This window comes from Parasteatoda tepidariorum, chromosome 7 (genome assembly GCF_982258835.1).
Source record: "Parasteatoda tepidariorum strain Cologne lab strain chromosome 7, Ptep-v5.0, whole genome shotgun sequence".
In the NCBI taxonomy this organism is placed as follows: domain Eukaryota; kingdom Metazoa; phylum Arthropoda; class Arachnida; order Araneae; family Theridiidae; genus Parasteatoda; species Parasteatoda tepidariorum.
The window spans coordinates 10,436,484-10,457,647 of record NC_141761.1 but is presented as its reverse complement, the minus strand read 5'-3'; the positions used below and the strand labels follow the sequence as shown (position 1 = coordinate 10,457,647).

At 32.9% G+C, this 21,164-nt stretch overlaps 1 protein-coding gene across 1 annotated transcript in view; it reads left to right on the top strand.

Annotated features, from left to right (window-relative positions):
- LOC107441071 (discoidin domain-containing receptor 2) overlaps positions 1–21,164 on the top strand; it is a 62,025-nt gene that overhangs the window by 25,486 nt on the left and 15,375 nt on the right. The window contains exons 3-7 of the mRNA XM_087167296.1: positions 10,120–10,225; positions 11,987–12,218; positions 13,824–13,971; positions 19,396–19,572; positions 20,241–20,582. Of these exons, the coding sequence (XP_087023422.1) occupies positions 10,120–10,225; positions 11,987–12,218; positions 13,824–13,971; positions 19,396–19,572; positions 20,241–20,582 (1,005 nt within the window). The remainder of the gene's footprint in view (positions 1–10,119; positions 10,226–11,986; positions 12,219–13,823; positions 13,972–19,395; positions 19,573–20,240; positions 20,583–21,164) is intronic.

The window sequence follows — 21,164 nt, the reverse complement described above, 5'->3', positions numbered from 1 at the left end:
TGACCTGTAATAGACAGAAGTTACGAACAAACACTTTACGAGTCCCTCTAGAATTCTTCGTAGGGATATAAACTTTGAGACCATTCCTGTAGGTTTTTTTCCTGCTTTGAGCTTTTTTTTTTTTTTCGATTATCGAGAGTAATTGTTTGTGTTTGGCTTGTAAAAGAAAAGTTGAATGGGAAAAAAGTAATCGTAGTTAAATGAATGATTTTTTTGTAATTTTTAACAATTTCATCCATGTCAGATAATAGTTATTTATTAAATTAGAAATATTATTGAAGTTTATTGATCAGTTACTATTTATAAATAAAATATCGTTTTAAAAGGGTATTATTCGAAAATAAATCTTATCTTTATTTTCGCAATTAACACTGAAACTCTATTCTTGCGTTTATTTTTTTATTTTTACTTTTATATATTTCTTTTTAATGTGTGTCGATTATGGTGTTAGTTAATGCATGTTCATAATTGTATCGCTTACTTTTTTTACATTAATCTTTTACTTTTTTAAATTCAGTTTCAGCGTATTTATAATTCCAAAAACTGCACCCTTTCGAAATTTTTTTTTCATACACTCACATAAATTTAACATTACTAATACAAAATGTTGTTAACTAAGGCTTTAACATACTTCTAAATTAATATATTTACCAATCTTATCTTATTCTTAAAACCTTTGAATTATCCCCTCCATATATTTATTTAAATTAAAACTATTCGCATGTTTCTCTTTGGAAACAGATCTAATTTTTGAATTTCTTGCGAAATTTTAGTTGTAGATACTGTAGAAATGTCTCATAAATGCTGCATTTAAATATCGTGTTTCATATGACACAATTACTAAACCATATCTGATGAATATTTGTAACAGATTATAAGACTTACTTTGGCTTACACTTTAGCTCTTTCATTGTTGCTTTTAAATATCATGTTCCATATGTTACAATGCTAAACCATACCTGATAAATATTTGTAACAAATTTTATGAGATTTCAGTGTGATTTTTATCGAAACATTTTGAGTTTTGATCATTTTTGTTATTTTTCCTTATTTTGTGATAACCAGTGTATTTCTTTTACAACAGGCGTGATTCTGTGACAGATACAGATTAACTGTTAAGGAAAAATCTAGCCATTTCTATAAATGACTTTAAAATTATCGATAAATTGCAATGACTGTTTCAACCGCTGGTATAAATCTGCACCCACGTGATCTTTGCGATTACTAAAATCGAGGCGTGTGTTCATTTGATGGTTAATAAAATCCAGTAAAAGAGAGAGAAGAGGGATGTCATAAATAAGCTTGAAAAGTTACTTAAGATAACCTTGTCACGTGACTATCCCCGTCCATCAGAACGAGTGTCCATCAAAAGAATGTGATGGTTGGAGAGAAAGTAACAAATGGTATTTGTGAAGAGATGGAAGCTTATTTTAAGAGTTCCGATCACGTAGAGCGTGTCAACATTTCAGAAGTGATGGAACTTCTCACACACTGCTCTCTCTCTCTCTCTTTCAATAATTTTTATATTTCTGGTTTCAGTGATATTGATAAGGTATAAAACAATAGTACTCAAATTTCCTTTGCCTATAGAATCCCGATTTGCTTTTGGAAGTTCCTAGGCAATTGCAAACATATTGACCAAAAAAAATATTTTGAAATTTTTTTTGTGGAGAATGAAATTGTTTCAATAATAGTTTCGTCAATAATAGTTTCATAGGGATATGATGTAGTGATGTGATGAAGTGTGGGTATATCTATCTTGATTGGTTGTTGAAGCGTGGCATTTGTTAAAGTTAGCAGCTGTTAGCTGTTCTTTCCATTCCATGTCGAGTAAGCCAAGCCCGTCAAGTATCAATTCTTTTAAATGATGCATTCTAAATTCTTCCACAAAGATTATTTCTCAAAGATTTCAATTCTTTCACTTTATATTTACACAGAGAATTAACACGTGAAGGGTCATAAAGAGAGAGATAAAAACGCTAATTATAAAAAATACTTAGGAGAGATAAAGATTCATAATATTCTAAATCCATATTTCAAACTATTTTTTTTCCATGCAAATGTATGAGGAATTCTTCTTTAGTAAAAAAATATTATTTCCAACAAATTATTCTTAAGTATAGGCAGTTTTTAATTCCCTAAGTGTAAGCAGTTTTTACAGTATCTAAATTTGCTTGAAAAATCTGACTCCATTGTCCATTAAAAATTATGTTTCAGTTATAAACTTATAATAATAATATTAGATTTAAAAATTTTAGTGTAGAAGCATCTCACACTCGGATTCAACCCCCCCCCCCAAGCGTTTACTTAGAATTGGGTACTTACACTTCTAGAAGAAGATCTCCCATACCCACACAATTGACCTGTAACACCAGCGCCAGCTAATCTTTAGCAGTACAATGGCGTTGAGCTTAGTTTCTTTACATAAGTTAATTACCGATAAGTTAACTAAATATAGAGCCGTATCGTGCATTGAATTAGTTGAAATGTAATTTTTTCTCGTCTACTTACTTTACTTAACTTAGATTTATTATTTGTTTATGTATTTTATAGCAACTGTGATGTATTTTTATTTTGTGTACCTTCGATGCACATTAGTTTGTTTATGTTCCACGTGGCTTCGTGTCTGTTTCTGTGTAAATATAGAGTGAAAGAATTGAAATCTGTGAGAAAGAAGTCGTTGTGAAAGAATTTAGAATGCGTCACCTCAGAGAACTCATACTTGACGGGCTTGGCTTACTCGAAATAAAATGGAAAGAACAGTTGTTAGCGTAAACAAATGCCTCGTTTTAACATCCCATCAGGATCGAAATACCCTCACTACGTCACTTTTTATTTTATATTTTATAACCATTGTTGAACAGCCGACCCAAAATTGCGTTTACGACTACTAATGTTCAACTCCGTAGCCTTGTCATTTCGAACCCAATCTGTAAGACAAGGGAACTCCTAGCTCAAATATTGGGAGGAATTTGCCTTCGTGGAGGAGTTTTTGATGGAACTAAAAAGCATTTGGTGCCACATGGAGAGGAAGACCACGAGAACCTCCCACGGTTAGCCTAACGGCAAAGATCGGTGCTAGCCGGATGCAGGATTCGAATCGCCAAACCATCGATGGGATTCGAACCCGGTTCACCTAACTGGAAGGCGAATGCTCTACATTATTACCTGAACTCTTTAATTAGGGCAACTACTGCTATTGCTAAGATAATAAAGACATTTTTTTTACCTCGCTCAGAGAACTGTTTGGAAAAGCGTCTAAGTATGTATTTTGTAATTTAAGGAGAGAAAAAATACTCCTTATCAAATAATAATAACTAAATTTTTTAGAAAAAGAACAATCTTGAATATGACTTTTAAATCAACAAGTTCCATTTCGAACGGATTCTTCATTAGAAAATGAGTAGAATCTTTGATTCGATGATCTAGACTTCCCCCTAAATAAATCTCAGGCTCCAGTGGTAGAAATTAAAGAGGGGGGGCGGGAAATACCAGGAATGCATAATAAAATAAGAGAGAGAGTGTGTGTGTGTGGAAGAAATGGAAGGAAATCTTACAGGTAGGTATACACATCTGTAGGGATGCACAAGAGCGGTAACCATGGCAACGTTATTGATCTCGAAATCCGAGACTCCACTTTTACGTAAAATGTATGTCAAATTATGTCAAATGTATGTCAAATTATTAATGTGAACAACTCCAGGTAAGCAAGAAATAAATTTAGATGAAAAACATTTCCCGGATTTATTGAAGTGGAAAATGTTTTTACTCCGGGATAATCCACTCTAGTCGCCAAATTTATTTTCTCTCGCCAATTGGATAGTAAAAGTCAGGCGTGTGGAGGAGACCTCTTATGATTTTAAATGGAAAATTTATCATTACCTGAATATTAGGAAGGTATGTGTTTATTAAACTATCGCGTTAAATGGTATTTAATAAAAACGACCGCGTTAAATGGTATTTAATAAAAGCGATCGTGTTAAATGGCATTTAATAAAAACGATCACGTTTAAATAGCGTTAGCTAAAAGTGATCATGTTAAATAGTATTTAATAAAAACGACCACGTTAAATGGCATTCACTAAAAGCGATCGTGTTAAATGGCATTTAATAAAAACGATCACGTTTAAATAGCGTTAGCTAAAAGTGATCATGTTAAATAGTATTTAATAAAAACGACCACGTTAAATGGCATTTACTAAAAGCGATCGTGTTAAATGGTATTTAATAAAAGCAACCACGTCAAAGGACATTCATTATAAGTGATCATGTTAAATCGTATTTAATGAAAACGAATACGTTAAATGGCATTTACTAAAAGCGATCGTGTTAAATCGTATTGAATGAAAACGAATACGTTAAATGGCATTCAAGGAGGGAAACTGTTTATTGTAAAAATGTATGGTGAATCAAATTTAAGGAAAAGAAGTGAATCAAATCGTATGATAAAATTTAGAATATATGTTACTGTTAAACCTCGCGCACTTTACCTAATTTGCAGATTAACTGATTTGCTTCGTTAAAGTGCAGAATCAAGAGTTTCTTCATTTTATTTTTATAATATGCATTCAATGCTTAAAATATGCAATAATTTGTTTCTATAATTTGTTGATTATTTAAATTGTATTTATTAATTTGATTCTTTTGACACTAAAAAGTAAAGAAAGGGCATCACGTAATATTCTTTAATTTTAATATTTTAAACCATTTAATTCGTTTTCTTTACCGTTAATTCATTTTATTACAGTTATTTAAATGGTACAGTTAATCAACGTATGTGTTGATTGTTTGATTGTTACATCTTGACTTCATAGATAATGACCAAAAAAATATCGTTTATTTAAGCGTACGAAAACGTTTGTTGATCTATCAATCACCTTATTTTCACTTTGATGAATGCTTAATAAATTAATGTTGATTATTCAGCAAATTTGCAGATTGAACAATCTTTAATATCTTATCGGATTCTCAATTAAAATGCATAATCTATAGAGAACGAATTACTGCACTTTAGAGTAATTATAGATATTATATAAATCTGCTTATTAAAAAGAAGAAGAAAAATCGGGAACTTCGGAAAATAATGCTCGGCGGCAAGAATTAGTTGTACGTTGCGTGTTGTACTGTAGTTACAACATACAGGTTTGAATAATTTTTTTGTTATTTTCTGATTCAGGGGGGGGGACTTTTTTTTCTACTCTTGGTCAGTGTCATGTCTCGGGCATGCCTTTGGAAGTGTTTCTAGAATAATTATTATGTAGAATTTAAAAAGATGATACACTTTCATTTCAGGGGGCGGGGTATTTGGCGGACGACGATTTCAGCGAAATGCAATAGAAGCAAAATGTTTCTGAAAATTAAATACACCAGAATGAGAAAAAAAAGCAGAAAATCTTTAGATTCTGTTTGCATTTATAGAATGAAAAAAAAATGCGATGCATAGAACCGAGTAAGTAACATCTTCAAGTAAACTGCATTTTGCAGCAAATATTGCGAGTAAAAAGAAGCTTTGAAAATAAAAACCGTGATTTAGAAACAACTAAAAATAATCCCACTGAAATGTTTAAATATTGATTCTTTTAATAAAGTCGATCCAACTAATTTTCCGAATTTTTCTTTTAAAATGTCATCCCTTTTTCTATTTTGAAAATGAAAACTATTTCTTATACTTAACTTTAACACTAAAGACCTTATTTATTGCGTTGATAAGAAACAATTCGCTCTTCTTATAAACTCTGAATGCTAATTTTTATATTACATTGACCGTAAATTAAAAACTTTAAAGCAACATAAATTAAATGTAAATCAAGAAATTAAAACAGAAAATTACTTTTTGATTTCCTTTTTTTTTGCGCACTTAACATCAGTTTTTGAAAGTTTAAAATACTAAAAAACACTGGTGTCAGAAATTAAGAGAATTTGCAGACTCGGTCAATTATCTCTAGAACTACTAGACCGATTTTAATGAAATATAATTCGTACATGCATTGATACACTACAAAACAAATAACCATTCAACAATTGTAATACACACGCATGCGCAACACTCGTTGAAGTCGGAAGGTATGAAACAATGGTTGGAGAAGAAGCAAAAAAGAACAACAAAAAAAATAGGTAAATCGGAGGTAGGGTCCTCTCTTATAGATATACAAGCCTTGCAGCGTAATTTCATACTTAAAATAAGACAGTTTATCATCTCCTGTGACAATTGGCCTGAATTTACCTGTGGCAATTACATACCTTCCGATTCCAACGAGTGTTAGTGTGCATAACAATTGTTGAATGGTTATTTGTTTTGTATTGTATCAATATATGTACCCATCAAATTTCATTGAAATCGATCCAGTAGTTCTGGAGATAATTGACCAAGTCTGCAAATTCTCTTAATTTCTGACACCAGTGTATTTATTATAGTTTATTTTCTACATTTTTTTTTCTCAGTTGCATTGCTTTTAACGAGAGTGCTAAAAATGCTTCAATGTACCATCATCTGGAAGGGGGTGGACTATTCTGAATGAAAAGAACAACTTTTTCCCTCCCTTCTACCATACACTATCGCTCCTACCATGAGGAGAGGCTATGATACATAAAAGGAAACTATTTGGGAATACCACGCGTCTGAAGAAAAACTCCAGGAATATTTCCGGTAAAAAGGGCAAATAGGAAGTCTATTAAATAGTTTGGTTGCTTTTTTTTCTGAAAAGATCTCGCTCGAAGGCCTGCAATGAAATATCAAAGACGAAACTGACGAGTCGATAGAAGTAAAAAAGAATAAAGAAAAGGCGTCAAAACTTAATATTAGACACATTGCATTATTTAGAAACGCTGTGTGTCTGAATATTCAAGCAAAGAGAGATAAGCATAAGCACCATTACAAAAAATGTTAATTTTTAAATGTTAATTGTTAATTTTTAACGGTAGGTAGGCACTTTATTTACGTCGCACTAGAGTTGCGAACTACACTATTGGCGACGATCTGGGAAACATCCCCGAGGTTGATCCGAAGACATACCATCGCAACTTTGATCCTCTGCAGAGGGGATGCCTCCCCTGCTTTCGTAGCTCGATGGCCTGCGCTCCAAATGGAGCACTTTACGGTAGAACAGTTTAACGAAGACCGATACCGCAAAGCCTCTGTCCCTACGCAGGCTGATCCAAGTGGTCACCCACCTTGCTGACAGCAGCCAATGATGCTTGACTTTGGTGCTGTACTGGGAACCGTGTCTTTACTGTCATTCCACTGCGAATTATAATATTGCGTTGTATTTAAAAATAATAAAAAACATGAAGAAACTGAAAATATATATCTAAATATCTAATTAATCCAATCCGTCGAATTTATATCAATTGATATCAATATTTAAACTAATTGATACACAAACGTCAGCACGTGCAAACCGGTTTTAGTCGCGTAAAAACATTAAAGCTGTATAGTATAACCCGATAAAAACGATATATATATATATATATATGCGCATTCTATGGCGTTATCTTAGACAAAAAGTAAAAAAAGTCACCCCATAAGGGAAAAAAAAAGGTTAGTTTCCCCAGTGCCCTTGCTGCTAGAAATATGTTCTGGCAACTCGTCTTCCCCCCCCCCTTACTCTTGCTCATGTTCTCGTGTATCTGTTTCAATATTGGGACACGCATATAATAAAACAATTTTTGACTCCACTTATCGGAATCAACATTCTTTTTTCTTCTTTCATTCGAACGCCCTCTCCCGCCCTTTTATTCATGAATCATTTTGAATTATACTAAAAGTTCCACTCCTGGATCAGGGATTATAAATGAATCCCTAATATGAGATGGGTGCGTGGGGGTGGCTAAAAAATTAGATTATTTGAGAGGTCATGAAAACCGCAGACATGAGTTTCCTAAGACGGACAATTTTTCAAACAAAATAACATTTGTCTTTTTTTACCTAATACTCCTTAACGGTTGGTAGGTACTTTATTTACGCCGCACTAGATCTGCACTATGGGCTATTGGCGACGGTCTGTTACAACTGTCCGAATGACGTCATTGCTCAGAACGCTGTAGAATCTGTAGGCATTGTTCTGAGATTGCCACGAAACATAGATTCCTAGCTCAATGCTCTGAGGAGAGGCTGTAGGTGCTCCAATATTTAAAACTTTTTTCGTTATCTCTTAAGTAATTTAAAAAAAATAAAAAAACGTTGCACAATTTAAATTTGAACAATGCTTATGGATAAAACGGGCTCGAATCCCAGCGATGGCTTGTCGCACAGTGCAGACATAAAACATCCCGAGCTGCATGCGGATCATGGGTTAGAGTCCCCTTGCCGTCAGTCTAACCATGCTAGGTTTCCGTGGTTAAAAAATGCTATGTAACGCAAATGCTGGTTAGTTTCATCAAAAATGTCCTAGACAAAGACAAATTTCTCCCAATACTTTACCCAGGAGTTCCCTTGTCTTCTCAATTGGGTTCAAAGCTACAAAGTTGAACATTATTAGTCGTAAACCCAAAAATTGTGTCGGCTGTTCAACGTCGGTTATAAAATAAAATAAAATAAAAGTCTTGTTATAATTTCCATACCTGCCAACTTTATATTCTTTCCAAAAATGGATTTTCCAAGTGGTAGAAAAACAAACTTACTCAAAAATATATAGAGTGGGAAGTTTTGTGAGAAATTTTCGTGGTTTTCCTCTCCATGTAACCAAATGCGGATTTGTAGCGTCAAAAAAGTCCTCCACGAAGGTAAATTTCTTCCAATAATCCAGGAGTCCCCTTGTCTTCAGAATTTCAAGGCTATGGAATTGAACATTAGTAGTCGTAAGCTCCCCCACCACCAAAGAAAAATGGTGTCGGCTGTTTAACGACGGTTATAAAATGTTTATGCATAATCTTAATCAAACAATTTATTTTTTAACGTATATGTGTGCATGCAAAACGCGTGCAAAAGTATGCATACAATATTATGTTCACACAATATGTATGCAATATGTAATAGCAAATATATATACGTTTAGTTAGCTCATACAACATACCTCTATATATATGTACAGACGTACATAAAAGAGTTGGGCGTCGATTACAGTAATTGATTACAGGCAATTGCAGCTATGTATTCAATTGCTTATAATCGTGATTACTATTTCCAATGTATGTATTCACGTATGCACAATATTGGTGTGTACAATTATACATACACTGGGTAAACATATATATTGTTCATATATACATTCAACATGCATACATTATATACATGTACCTACATACATTCGGCATGCATTTATTGTGATCATGTGCGTACATATATTGTACATGCATGTTTCGTACATGTGTGCATACAGGTTTGTCCAATATATGTATAAGTGGACAATATATGCATATCTAAATATATTTACAATACAATATATATAGTTTATGTTAGCTATCTATCATAAATTAGTTATAGGGGGTAGCCGCAATCTGATAAATATGATCAAAATAGTTTGGTTAGGAGAGCGCTCTCCTTAACATTAATTTTACTTTTTAGATAATGCGAAATTTCTCCAGAATTTTTTAAGCGAATCAAACATTTATTTGCACACAATTATAAAATGCATTTAATCAAAGACAATTTAATGTAAACAATAATTTGTAATATTTATTTCTAACTTTTCATTAATTTATTTCATAACAGTCGAAATTTTTTTTAATTGTAAGGTAAAATTCTTATCTTATTATTTTAAAGTAGGTAAATTCAACCGATTTCGTTCAGATTTAGCATATTTATATATAAAATTACATTAGTGACGATGATTTAAAAATTCTTAAAATCCAAATTTGTTTATTCAGAGAAGGAATGTTTTTGTGTCCGATTTTGTAACTTAAAATATCGTCTGCTTTAATTAATAGAATTGGGTAATGATTCGATGATTCGAACCAGTAATTCGAATCACTAAATTTACTGATTGGTTGATTCGAATGAGTGATTCGTGTCACCAAAGTGAACTAATCCTATTGATTTGAATCACTTAGCTGATTCGTTTTAAATAATTGATCAACATATTTGAGGTCAATCTTTCGAACTATAAAGATAATTTCCTAGTGAGTGAATGTATCTTTCTTCTTTGTGTTTGCTGACTGTGCTTTATTTATTTATTTTTTTAGATGAGTGCGGAAAAGATCTTGGGATGGAGTCAGGAAAGATTAAAGACGAAGACATCAATGCAAGCTCATCCTACATCCTTGCAAGCGTTGGTCCGCAGAATGCGAGGTAAAACACTTCTCTATAAGTTTGAGAAATCTACTTAGAATCTTTTTTAAAAATCACAGTCCCACAATGGAGAATCATTAAAACTCAGTTCCCAATAGAACACCGAAGTCAAGCATCACTGATTGCGGTCTTTAAGCATGTGGGTGATCACTTTGATCAGCCTGCTTAGGGACCGAGCGTGCGAATAAATAATTAATCAATTAAAAGTAGGGAAGTTAAGCTTCTGACGCGTTAAAAATATGAATGATAAAATGTTTTGATTTAATACAATTTTTTAAGAAACTAGGAGGCCAAAAAAGTACACCACGATACAGTTAAGCGTAATTAGTGAAATTTAGATCAATTTTAAACCTGCCGAAGAGTTCTTATCAATTTTTTAAATGATATGTTAAAGTTTCTTTTTCCTTACACTTTATTTTAATTCCGATTAATTCATTTTTTTTTTTTTTTTGAGAAATACCTCAGGGTGTTGGAATAATTAAACTCGAACCTCGTTAACGCGATATCGTCGAGACTAATTATTTCATGTTAACCGAATTTTATTTTATTTAAAAAAAATTATGTATTATTACTACATGTTATGTACTACATTAATGTATACAAACATTATGAATTATGAACGAAATAAATTTAAGTAGGCTTGAAAAAGTTTCAGCTACTTTATTAAACTAATTTATTTTTATTATTTTATTTATTTACCCATCTGCTACTTCTAACAAAGGAAGAAAATAGAAATAGCATTCCTCAAAAGGAATGATTGGGATTTTATTCGCATGTTTATTATATGTGCTGTGTTCAGTTCCCTTTCATGTTAAGCAATAATCTGCTTTAAAATTTCAAGTTAAACATGTAAAATGTAACAATAATTGATTGCTGACTCACGGGACCAAACATGCGTTTTATGTAAAGCTAGATTTCACGTTAATGAGGTTTGACTGTATTTAATTATATTTAACACCGGTGCCCGAATCGAATTGCTCTTTTTATTTATTTCATAATTAATAAGGAACTTTTTTAGACGGTATTTTTTTCCCGCTCCCCTCGTTTTATTTTTTCAATTCCTCCTATTAGTTCACACTCTCCCTATTATTATCTTGTTCAAATTTTCAATCGTTAAATAAAATACTTTTTATTCATCCATCTCAAGTTCAAATTTTCAATCGTTAAATAAAATACTTTTTATTCATCCATCTCAAGTTCAAATTTTCAATCGTTCGTAAAATACTTTTTATTCATCCATCTCAAGTTCAAATTTTCAATCGTTAAATAAAATACTTTTTATTCATCCATCTCAAGTTCAAATTTTCAATCGTTCGTAAAATACTTTTTATTCATCCATCTCAAGTTCAAATTTTCAATCGTTCGTAAAATACTTTTTATTCATCCATCTCAAGTTCAAATTTTCAATCGTTCGTAAAATACTTTTTATTCATCCATCTCAAGTTCAAATTTTCAATCGTTCGTAAAATACTTTTTATTCATCCATCTCAAGTTCAAATTTTCAATCGTTCGTAAAATACTTTTTATTCATCCATCTCAAGTTCAAATACATTTCTTTAAACTTATAGTGGTTGATGCTTGATGTTAATACCGTTTCTTCAAATATTAATTTACTCATTAAATGTATTGAATTAATTTTCAGTTTCATATAGGAGAAAAAACTGTAATTATTAAATAAAAAGTGACTGAAATACAAATTTTCTTTGTTGACCCTAACTAGGAATTGACTTTAAAAAAAAAATGTTTTTATATTATGTGTAGGCTGAATAAAGAAGCAAACGGAGGTGCCTGGTGCCCGAAACCCCTGATTTCGGAAGATGTTACCGAATACCTGGAGATTTCTCTTAACGAACTTCACATCATCAGTAAAGTGGCCACTCAGGGTCGATTTGGAAATGGTCAAGGACTGGAATTTGCTGAGGACTACAAACTAGAATACTGGCGACCGAATTTATCCAGGTGGTTACGATACAAGAACGCACTATCTCAAGAAGTAAGTTTATTCTAAATTGGAGGGGAGGTCTAACTGTCAAATAAACTAGATATAGCGGTTAATATGCACATTACCTAGCTGAACTGTAGATTACCTAGATCAGAGGTGGCGATCCTTTATGCACCAACGTGCCATTTTTTCAAAAAACTGTTTAATGAGGTCATAGACGTGCCGTCAAATAATTTTGACTTCGTGATTATTGGGAAAATAATAATACTAAATACTATCAACTCAAAACTCTTTATTTACTACGAAAAAAAAAACCTTTTTGCAATGTCTCAGTTATACGAGTAATTTAACTTGAAGTAATATTAGTGTGACTTCTGTTTCAGATTAAATGACTAATAACTTATATTAGGTTGTAAGATGCTAGTTTAAGCAGGACTGTCAATTTTTTTTTTTTTTTGCTAGTTATTTATTGTTAGCTTGTTTTTTATAGTTATTGTTTTGTTGGCATTAATTGTAAATGTTTTTGTTTATAATTATTTATTTTATTTATTTTTTTAAAAATTTAATTGTTAATATGCTTCATAGTGAACTTTGTGATTGGTGGGGTGCCCAGAATATTGTGTCACGTGCCATAAATGGCACGCGTGCCATTGGTTCGCCATCCCTGACCTAGATAGTTTTCTGATATTTTCCTGTGCGAGAATGTTCACCTTCCAATGAGGTAAAACGGGTTCGAATCCCAGCTATGGCTGGTCGATACGAGTTCCGTACTCAGCTCGCACCTTCCACATTGCTCACGTAAAATATCCTCAGTGTTAGACGAATCATGGATTAGAGTCCCCTTGCCGTCAGACTAACCGTTGGAGGTTTTGTTTCATGGTTTTTTTCCCCATGCAAGGCAAATGCTTGTTAGTTTCACCAATAAAGTCCTCCACGAAGGTTTATTTCTCCCACTACAGGAGTTCCCTTGTCTTCTGGATTGGGTTCAATATGACAAGGCTACGGAGTTAAACATGAGTATTCGTAAGCCTAAAAGAACTGGATCGGCTGCTCAACGATGTTGATAATTGTTGACGGTTATTTTTTGATAAGTTCATAATGGTTAAATGTTGATAATCACAAAGTCGCTTTAGTAAATATCCGAAATACTAGGTCTAGTTAAGTGCCACTGCCTGGTATGCCCTACATCAATGTTTCTTCAGGTTCAGTGCCACTGTCCAGTATGCATTTTGCCGGTACTCCGAACACTGATGTTTCTCCTAATTTATTCTCAGCAGATATTAAAATATCGAATGAATACAATAATATCAACGAATAAATGAATATCAAATCGGATATAACAAATATTTCGGACATTCACCTAAGTGATTGTTGACATTCATCCGTGAAAATCGACATTCTACTGATTTCGGTCATTCTCGGTAACATAATACATTGGAAGTGTTTAAGGTCTTCTTAAACAAATGTGCGTCTCATTTTTGATTTAAGTAATCTCAAAAAGTTATTTATTGATATTTATTTATTTTATTATATTCTTATTTTTTAATATTTTTATTATATATTTATTATTTATTATATTATATTTTATTTTATTTATTTTATTGATCTGATATCTATTGAGATTTTGATCTAACAAGAGTGAATTCTTTTTTTCAGCTGATGAAAGGAAACACCAACACATATACAGTTGTTGAACGAAAACTGAATCCAGTGATTGTGGCCTCCAAGATCCGATTTATTCCTTACAGTGTTCACGTTCGAACAGTCTGCATGAGGGTAGAACTGTACGGATGTCCCTGGAGAGGTAAATTACGGGCACCACACTAATTAATTGTGATGTGGCTGCATCACAATTGTTCCGAATCGTTTCTTTTTTTACTTAATTGATCGAAAGATAAATAGAAAAACTAATTTAATTCAGTTTTGCTATTTATCTTTCGCTGCTATTATCTATTTATCTTTCTGCTATTTATCTTTTGCTATTTATCGTTCAGCTATTTTAGTTTTGGGTTTTTTTTTGTGGCATTTCCACCTTTTAACTTATATTTTTAGTACTATTCTAATTTAACTGCAACCGTCAAGGGGTTATATATCCCCCGAAAGCTCCCTTAGCGTCACGTGATGAATATGCGTGACCTGCGTATGTGAAATTTCCAATTTTTAAAATTTCATTTTTTGCTTCCGTCTTCCGCAAATCTCACTTGCAGAGGCCTCACATACTCAGCAAGTGACGCTAAGAGGAAATTCGGGTTTTTAAAAAAAAAAAAAAAAAAAACCACCCTCCGTTAAAAAAACCAAAACTAAAACAACTGAACTAAACCTTCCTCGCGAACGATAAATAGACAAACTGAATTAAACCAGTTAAAATGAAAAACAATTCGACCTCAAGTGTGCTGCAGCCACGTCACATTAATGTAACTTGAATTAAACGTAACTAAATATTTATTAATTATTTCTTTAAAAGAAAATTAAGATACAAAGTTTAATTTGTATTTAGTCCAATCTACGTAGATTCAATATTTAAATTTAATATGCATTATCACTAAGCTATTTAATATATCTTTTATAAGTAAATAAAATAAAGCAAAAGAAAAAAACAAGGGGAATAAAAAAAAAATGAAAGTACGGAAATGGACATACTACACTTTCCCTTCTATAAGCTAGAACTTGTTTTCTTTCTGTCTTTATATCTATGCAAGAGAATTAAGGAGACAAACAATGAGGAAGGGGTTTGACCAAAAAGAACAGAGTAATAAGAGAAAGGAGACAAGACGCAGATGTGAGAAGGAGATTCAGAGAGGAGGGAAACCCCTGGGTGCAACTGACATAATTGGTTTCCCCCAAATCCCCTCACAGCTGTTTGGTACCTCTTTTTATTATTATCTTGTCCCAACTGTTTCTCTATCTTTATTCGTTAAACCACTTTCCACATGTTTGTCTCTTCACTTCTCTACCATCATTTGGTGTTTCATCATCATCATCATCATCATAGTTAGCCAGACAGCTCAACGTGGGCCAATGCCTTCCTCTGAAGATTTCTCCATAACGACTTCCAATTTGTCTTTAATCTCAAATTCTTTTCATTAATTGCAAGAAAATCAGACTCCACCGAGTCAGCCCATCTCAACCTTCCCCGTTTTCTTATTCCAGTGAGTCTAAAAAAGCAGTATTTTTTCTTTTGTATTGTCATCACTCATTCGAATCTCGTGAGCCATTCAACTCATTCTATTTATTTTTATGTATTTAATAATATCAGGTTGTTTATAAATCTTGTACAGTCCAAAGTTGAATCTGCAGTTATTGTTTTTATTTACACCATCCAGTATACACCGCAAAATCTTTATCTCAAATATTGTGATACAATTTTACTTCAGTTTTGGCATCGTCCAAGCTTCAGAAGCATATGTCAAAATCGGCCTGATAAGAGTTTTGTAAATTAAGGACTTAGTTTTTCTAGTAAGAAAACTAGATTTAATGAATCTTCTCAGCACATAGACTACCCTATTTGGAGTTTAAACACTGAGAAATGTCCTTGTCTGTAAAACCGAAAATATAGAATATCCATTTCTGTATTTTCATTTAAACTTTATTTACATTTATTCGATACCAATTGATTAGAATTCTATACTGTTTCCTTTGATAACAAGTGAATAAGAAACTAATGGACTGTATCTCAATTATATTTCCATTGGTGCTACAAGCTATAAAATTCAACAACCAATTTTAAACTGTAGTGGGTTATAAAAAATGGTGGCGAGGATAAAGGATGCCAAGTTTAAGGATAGATAAAGGATGCCAAATTGGCTCGATACTTCTGAGATATCGAACAAAATTGTTTTTTTCTTCTTTAGTCTACATAGCACAAAGTATACCATATCCTTTTCGTAGATAAATAAAATTTAAAAAGCAACAATTGGGAAGAAAAGTAAATTAAGCTAGCTTTCTAACAAAATTAAAAATATCTTTAGTCCTACAATATTTTATTTAAATGAGTATATTGAAATCTCTTTTTGTAATTATGTAGATTTGTAAAATTATAATAACATTTTATTGATACAACTAAATTAATAAATCACATACTGAAAGTATATAATATTACAAATCACAATTACATCCCTAATGGCAAATAGAATACTAATTTTTTTCATAAAATACTGGTAAATATGAAAATTCGACTCTTTAATAATATAGGTTTTAAAATTTTGTATAAAACTGAAATAAGTAAATAGTAATGACAGTGGGACCTCCATTTAATGAAGTGGCTAAATCCCGATAATAAGTTAGTATGTGTAAAATTCGTTAAATAGAAAATCACCTTTTGATATACTTAAACGACTCAAAACTGGCTTTAAATTCATAAGCACTGGACATAATTAAAATAGCAATTGATACACCTTTATCTTGTAAACTATTACCTACTATTTATTTAATAAATCTTAACCTTAAAGGAAATCTGCATGGAAAGCAAGAATAGAGCAAAGTATTATCCAGTGTTACACTATCATGCTACGTACATTTTCATCTAAAAAAAACTTAACTTGTGTGTAAAATTATAGCTACATTTATTAGAAAAGTAATTTTAAACATACATTACCAAATGTGTTCTAAAGTTTAATTGCTATTGATAATATCCATTTTGTCCGAGTTTTTCGTTTGAAATGCAAACAAAAAAGGAAAAGGATTTTACTGCTTTCTCTAAAAGTTAAGTGTCTTCGAAAATCAATTCAAGATCATATGCCCCCCCCATAAAATACATTAACAAGTTTGAAATTTTCCCAAAGATTTTGGGAAATAGTTAAATAGAGAAATTCGCAAAGGGGAAGTTCGTTAAATAAAAGTCTGACTGCTTTAACTTCCTGGTACTATGCTAAATTCACTTTATTTAAATCTAAGCTATTCATATTGTATTGGTCATTTTTAGTTTTTTTTCTATTTCTTCTGATTATTTCGAGTATCTTCGAGTTTCTTTCGTGCCCTGGTAAGAAATCGGCTTCTCTTGGACAAAAGCCAACCCTGATTCTAGTAAACAACATGTCCGGAAAGCAGTTAAGAAAATGCGCGGTAATTATCTTGTCACTCAAAATTGACGCATGAAAAAGCACTACTTTATCACTTCTCTTGAAAGAATTTAACTTCGCCGAAGAAAAAATTCATCTTTTTTTTTTAATATTATGGATAGAAAATTATATTATCACTTTAAATGAGCAATCTTTTATGTAAACGCGATGGTCCCATGCGTCTTACAGAAATCAGAGCAACGCGTTTTGATCAGAACATTTTAATGCATCAGGTAATTGGCTTTCGAAGGTTCGGAGGGAAGAGGTGGTATGGGAAGGGGGAATTCGCGAAAAAAGTTTAAATTAGTTTCAGTGGTCACGTGATTGGAGAAATGAGGCGAACGCCTATTTACGAAGAGCAACTTCTGCCGAAAATTGCGCTTTTAGCTCTCAAATACGCAAGAAAGACTCAGATAACCGTTTCTTTCCGAAGCATTCTAAATACCTTAATTATGTTTAATGCATACTTTTTAAGCAAGAAATTATTTCAAGAAATAAATTTCTTCCCGGAAATTTTTAATGAACATTTTTTTCTTTCATTTATTTACCCTACTTTTTAATTTAATGTGTGTTTACGAAAATCGAATTTTTAATTAAATGCCTATATTTGATAGATGGTTCCTATCTAATATTGCTTGATCTTTTACAATTTTGGTTTACAATAATTGCTGTTCACAAACGTGATCATATTTATAGAGTGATACATTTTTAATATTTTTTTGCTGACTAAAAATACCATTTATAACGACGATTCATAATTGTCTTTAAAAGACCTTTATAAACAAAGAAACATACTTTATGTTAATATAACAAGTAATATAAAAAAAGTAAATTACTACTTAAGTTAAAAAAGAAAAATTTTATTTCAGTTACATTTTATTAAATAATTAAAACATTTTCTCCGATATGAAGCTAAAATTAGTTAATTAAATTAATGAATTAATATTTGAAAGAAACTGTATTAACATCATGTGTTATCTACTACAAGTTTAAAAAAATTTATTTGAAATTGAGTGGATGAATGAAAAGTATTTTAGTAAAGATTGAAAATGTGAACAAGATTTAGAAAATGAAATAGAATCATTTACTAATTTTATTTTGAAAAACTACACTGAAAAAATATCTTGGTGTATGGTTGCTACTATTTTTGGAGTAAAAAAAATTTAAACTTTTTTACAATGCATCTAGTTCATTTTTTCATTAACATTTTCACTGTTTTCTTTCATTACATATTCGTTTTCTGTTTGTTTACTGACAACATATATTTTCATACGCTTTAAAATCATCGCAATGGCTACCTTGCAGAAACATTTCGTTCAAAAACACAAGCAGATTATACAAGGGGGCCCTGTTCGCTACTGCTCATCAACCCTGATGATTGCTTCGCAATAATTGTTGTTTCTTTGCAGAAAACAGTATTTCTACTGAAGTTAAAATTATTCACTTTACATACATGTACTGTCTTCTAACGCTTGTGGCTCCACTTCCCAAGTATTATTATCTATTGATGTTATAAATATTAAGAACTATGGGTGAACAGAAGGGATTTTTCTGAGTAATCATTTTTAAAGTGACATTTATAGTGTTATAACATTTTAGTGTTCAAACAGATTTGATCAGTTCACAACCGTCATTTAATATTTTCGCTTGCCAAACGGGCGGATATATTAAATACTATTTTTGTTTGCATCTCGTTGTGTATGAAGCTGATATTTAAGTTCTAAATCATTTAACACATATCTTTAACTGTTATTTATAGCAGTATATGAATGCTATTTGCCCGAAAATAATAATTGTAAAACGGTTAATAAGATTAAATTATTTCTCCCCTGATGGTAATGAATTGGAGATGGATCGTTCTCTGGTTCAGGTCAAATTTACGTTCTGTGGATGAATGAATGGATGTAAGAATGGATCCCCCCTATAAACGGGTTGTGACGTGTGTGTGGCTGAAGTTGTATTCTTGGCCATAGATGGCGCCATTAAAAGACAATAACGCACACTCTGCTTTTTCGCTTCATTTCACCAAGCTGGCTTGGAGGTTGGCAATTGGCATTAGAAACAACAACAATAACAAACAGTAAAGTCGTTATGATGTTTTTTTTAATTATGATTTCTTTATTCTTTTATTCATATTTTATTAAGTGAAATATGAAATGTTTGTTTTGCAGATGGTCTTGTGTCCTATTCCATGCCCGAGGGTGAGAAGAGGGGGACAGAGGTGGACTTCTCTGACAGGACATACGATGGTTTCCGGGACACCTACCTGCACGGCGGTTTGGGACAACTCACTGATGGTATTACAGGAGACGATAACTTCAGGCAGGATGTCTCCGGATTCGGTCGGGGTGAGTCCCATAATGTATATCGTCTGACAGGGGATAGAGCGCTCTTCTCGCAATGAGGTGGCACGGGTTCGATCCCCGTGACAGCCGGTCGATTCCAATTCCACACCCGACTCGCACCGACCAAAGTGCTGACGTAAAAATATCCTCAGTGTTAAAACAGATCATGGGTTAGAGTCCCCTAGTGGAGCAAGTAATGAGAGAAATTTGCCTTCATGGAACAAACCCGCTTTTGCGTTATACAGAGAAGAATAGCACGAGAACCTTTCACGCTGAGCCTGGTGGCAAGGGGTCTCTAACTGATGATCCGTCTACCACTGAGGATATTTCACGTCAGCGCTGTGGTCAGTGCAAACCGGATGCAGAATTTTTATTGACCAGCCATCACTGGAATTCGAACCAATGTTCAACTCATTGGAAGGCGAATACTCTGTCCCCTGAGCTATCGCGGTTCAAAAGAATCATTGGGTCGGGCCGGGATTTGAACTAGGAAAAGATTCTGATACAACCTATTACGTTATAATTTTTTTTAAAAAAAGAAAACTTTAGTGCATCGTGAGTTAGATCAAAAACACCACAGCGCCATCTTGTTTTTGCCTACATAACAGTAAAATGTTCTTTATCCAGCACAAGACTGGCGTATCACATTACAGTTTTTGTCTGTTCCACAGGATATGAATGGGTCGGTTGGAAAACGGACGCCTCACACTCTCGGCCCATCGACATCACGTTCGAGTTCGAGCAGGTGAGAAACTTCTCCGCTGCCTACATCTACTGCAACAACATGTACACGAGGGAGGTGCAGGTGTTCGCCTCTGCCAAAATATGGTTCAGTGTGGGTGGTGAACACTTTCAGGAGTCACCGGTCACCTTCAGCTACATACCGGACACCTTCATCGAAAAGGCCAGAAATGTCACTGTTAACCTTCGAAACAGGATTGGAAGGTTCGTGAAGGTTGAGCTTCACTTCGCTTCCAGGTGGATACTCATCAGCGAAGTCTCTTTCAATTCAGGTTATTATGGCTCTTATTTAATAACTGTCCTGTTCTCTCTCTCTTGGTAACCACGAACTTGATACACTGGTGTAAGAAATGAAGGCCGATTATCTCTAGAACTGATATTAATGATTCGTGCATACAATACAAATAATCATCCAACACACGCGATCACACGTAACACTAGTTGGAGTCAGATAAAAGGTATGAAACACCGGTTGCAGAATAAACGAGGAAAAAAAGGGTTAAGAGGTGGGTAGGGTCCCTTCTTACAGGTCTTGCAGCGTGATTTCATACTTGAAATAAGACAGTTTATCATTTCATGAAGGGAATTTCATACCTTCCAACTCCAACGAGTGTTACGTGTGTATAATAATTGTTGAATGGATATTTGCTTTGTATTGTATCAATGTATGCACGAATCATTAATATCGGTCCTGAATTAGAGATTGATCGTCCTTGGTTTGGACCAAAATAACGATCTGTGGATAAATAAATGGATGCATGAGTGGGTCTGCCCTCTAAACCGGGTTTGACGTGTGTGTGTCTGTACTCTAGGCCATAGATGACGTCACTGAAAAACAAGAAACGCACACTCTG